The sequence below is a fragment of the Gossypium hirsutum genome, chromosome A12 (genome assembly GCF_007990345.1).
Source record: "Gossypium hirsutum isolate 1008001.06 chromosome A12, Gossypium_hirsutum_v2.1, whole genome shotgun sequence".
Taxonomy (NCBI): Eukaryota; Viridiplantae; Streptophyta; class Magnoliopsida; order Malvales; family Malvaceae; genus Gossypium; species Gossypium hirsutum.
The window spans coordinates 40,535,044-40,538,154 of record NC_053435.1 but is presented as its reverse complement, the minus strand read 5'-3'; the positions used below and the strand labels follow the sequence as shown (position 1 = coordinate 40,538,154).

Below are 3,111 nucleotides of genomic sequence, written 5' to 3'. Positions count from 1 at the left end.
ACAATGGCCGTGTATAGGATACTTTAGTAATAATTATACAATACCTTTGACCCGTATGCTACCAACATAAGCAGAATCTCCCAAAAGATGCAGAGAATTGAGGGAGAGAAGCGCGTAAGAGTGGGGTGCATGATTAGTTTCCTACGGTGCACACTCACCGTAACTGCCAAATAACGCCTATTTCTCTCTTATATCTCGTCCGCTGATTTTGGCGGCACCAAAACCGCGACTCTCATCATCACCTTCTCTTTTCCCGCTTTTTCACTCCTCACAACTGAAATCTCTTTTTAGGTCATTTTGGTTTAGTTGGATTCTTTAGATTTTTTAAATTATTTATTATACTCAATTTGATTTTTAATATTTTATATTATTTTTAGTTTTAAATTTCTATAATTATTCGACAAAATGAACGTCTTTTGAATATTATTTTAAATATAAAATACTTATTTTTACGCCATAAAAATTAAAATGATTTATAAAGTAAATAAAAAAATTAAATTGGGGACTCCCCATTCTCTAGGATTTTCCTTAATCTCCTCAGACGTGTATTCAACACTCTACATATATACTACTAGTTGTAGCCTTGTAGGAAATAAACGACCAAACCCATGTTTTGTTTTTCTTCTTTTGGTTGAGATTTGAAGTCCACAGACAAATGGGGGAGTTTGAGAGTTACTTTTCTTGCTCTAATCTCTTGTTTCAAGAAACTGAAGAAGAAGTTTCTTTTTCTGAAACAGAAGCTGAAGACGATGAAAATCTTTACTTGAATGATAAGGATGATGATGATGAATATATTGAGAAGTTGATTCAAAGAGAAACTTCTTGTATCTCTGATTATCCCATTACCATTCGAAACAAATGGCCGCAATGTGCTCGCTTGAATGCTATTGAATGGATGTTTAATGTTTGTATTTTTTCTGATTTTTCTTTATTTATTATTTTCCTTTTTAGTAGGGATGGTTCGATGAAACATTTTTTTCTTTGATCTAGACAAGAACACTCTTTGGGTTTCAAATCCATACAGCATATCTGTCTGTAATGTACTTGGATCGATTTCTCTCAAAGAAATCCATTGATGTAAGCCCTTTTTTTTTTCTTTTATTGTTCAAGCAATGGTCAAATGAAAGGTTTCTCGTTTGTGTTTGTAACAATGTATTTTTGGATGTTAGGATGGGAAGTTGTGGGTTATTCGATTGTTGTCGGTGGCGTGTTTATCATTAGCAGCAAAAATGGAAGAGCGCAGAGTACCTGTTTTATCAGAATATCCTACACAAGATCACTTTGAAAACAAAGTGATTCAAAGAATGGAGTTATTGGTAGTCAGTACTTTGGAATGGAAGATGAGTACAATCACGCCCTTTGCTTATTTATCTTACTTCATCCATAAATTTTATGGTGAATCTAAACCTAAAGGATTAGTCTCAAAAGCTCTGCATCTTATTGTGCTTATGATGAAAGGTAATTCTAAAAATCCAGCTTTGAATGTAGTTATGAACTTAGCTTTGTATGCTTATGTTTACGAATAGATCTTTTTGATGTGCAGAAATCAATTTGGTAGATCATCGATCATCGGTTATTGCTGCAGCTGCGGTGTTAGCCGCTTCTTCTGATAAAAGATTAACAAGAAAAGCAATGGAGCTCAAGATGAATTTCATTTCATTCTGGGGATCTCTAGAAATTGTGAGCGATTCTGTGTTATATTTCCCTCTTATTTATATGACTTCAACACTATACTAATGACAATCATGCAATTGAATTTGATAACAGGAAAATGTATTTTGCTGCTATAATATGATGCATGAAATAGAGATGAGGATCTGTAAGACACCAAAATCTGTAGTTTCCTCAAATTATTCTTCAGTATATCATGCACCTGAGAACTCTTGTGCTGTCAGTAATGGGGTTGGCACTAAGAGAAAGCTTACATTCAACGACTCTGATCAATGAAAATCTGTTGGCCATCTTTTTGCAGATAAGATTTGGGTTTATTGATTGGATTATTTTGATTTTAAAAAAATACAAAAATAAAATAAAATCGATTCTTGGAATTAGATTTTACTTATAGGTTTCATCAGCGTTTTTTCATTACGATTTTTGTTGATGATGATTGAGGGTTCCATTTTCCAATAAGATGAATGGTGATTGGATTTGCCTGGAATGTTGTGGTTTCCTTTTTGATGAGTGGGAAGTTTTTTTGTCACTGTTAGGTAGAAGCAGCACTAGGATTAGAGGGCCATTAAAAAACCCCAAAAGTATTTCTTTTAAGGAATCAAAGGGGATCTTCTACCCTGATAATGAAGTAAACAGATTATTAAGATAGATGATGCAAGAAGGCGAGTAAGATTTGTGAGTAAACACTTTATGCCACAGTCCACACCAGCCACATTGTAAAATTGTTCATGTGAAACCTGTTGTTTGCTCCTTTTGGGTGATGGTGTAGGACCCAAAGTTGGAATAACTTTGTTTTGAGGTGGACTGGGGGAAAAACCCCGGGGGGGGGGGGTTGAAAGGGGTGAATGCAGTTGGGAAATTGGGTGTCAGAGGCTCAGCCCTTCCACATGCTTTCATGGGGTTCTTAGGAGATCCAGTCTGGCATCGTACGGCATTGAATTTTAGTCTCCAGTGATTAGTCCTGTGAATATACATATGGTTTCTCTCCCGACACATTTATTCAGTGGTTCAATGTTCCATCAAAGTCGCACAATGTGGTTTTCATTGTTCTTTCAAATGACTCTGTAGACAGTAAAGACTGCAACGTTTGAAGAACTCTGTCAAATCATACATACAGATTTTCAATTTCATCTTCTGCATTTTTAACCTTCCTAGAACTCCGATATGATTTTTAGACATGAATATCTCAAAATTTTAAGGTGTACTAAGCGTCAAATGAGTCAAATTATATTATGTTTATTTTACTTTTAAAATAAATAAATTAATTTTTATATATTAGATTAAAGTATTAATAAGAAATTAAAATGTAATTTAAATTCTAATATAAAAAATTTTATTCTACTTTTACTATCTAAAGTCTTTGAAAAGATTGTCTAGATAAGCGCCAAACACGGGCATTTTTGTTAGGGTAAGCAAATGTACCTACAAAATGTCTTTGAT

The 3,111-nt window shown here is 34.0% G+C and overlaps 1 protein-coding gene across 1 annotated transcript; it reads left to right on the top strand.

Annotated features, from left to right (window-relative positions):
- The first annotated feature begins 492 nt into the window (after positions 1-492).
- Positions 493-2,801, top strand: LOC107957144 (cyclin-D5-1). Its single transcript, XM_016892578.2, has 5 exons — positions 493-904; positions 991-1,077; positions 1,170-1,458; positions 1,544-1,680; positions 1,768-2,801. Exons 1-5 carry the CDS (start codon positions 656-658, stop codon positions 1,945-1,947), a joined length of 942 nt encoding a protein of 313 aa, XP_016748067.1. The 5' UTR covers positions 493-655; the 3' UTR covers positions 1,948-2,801.
- The last annotated feature ends 310 nt before the right edge of the window (positions 2,802-3,111 follow it).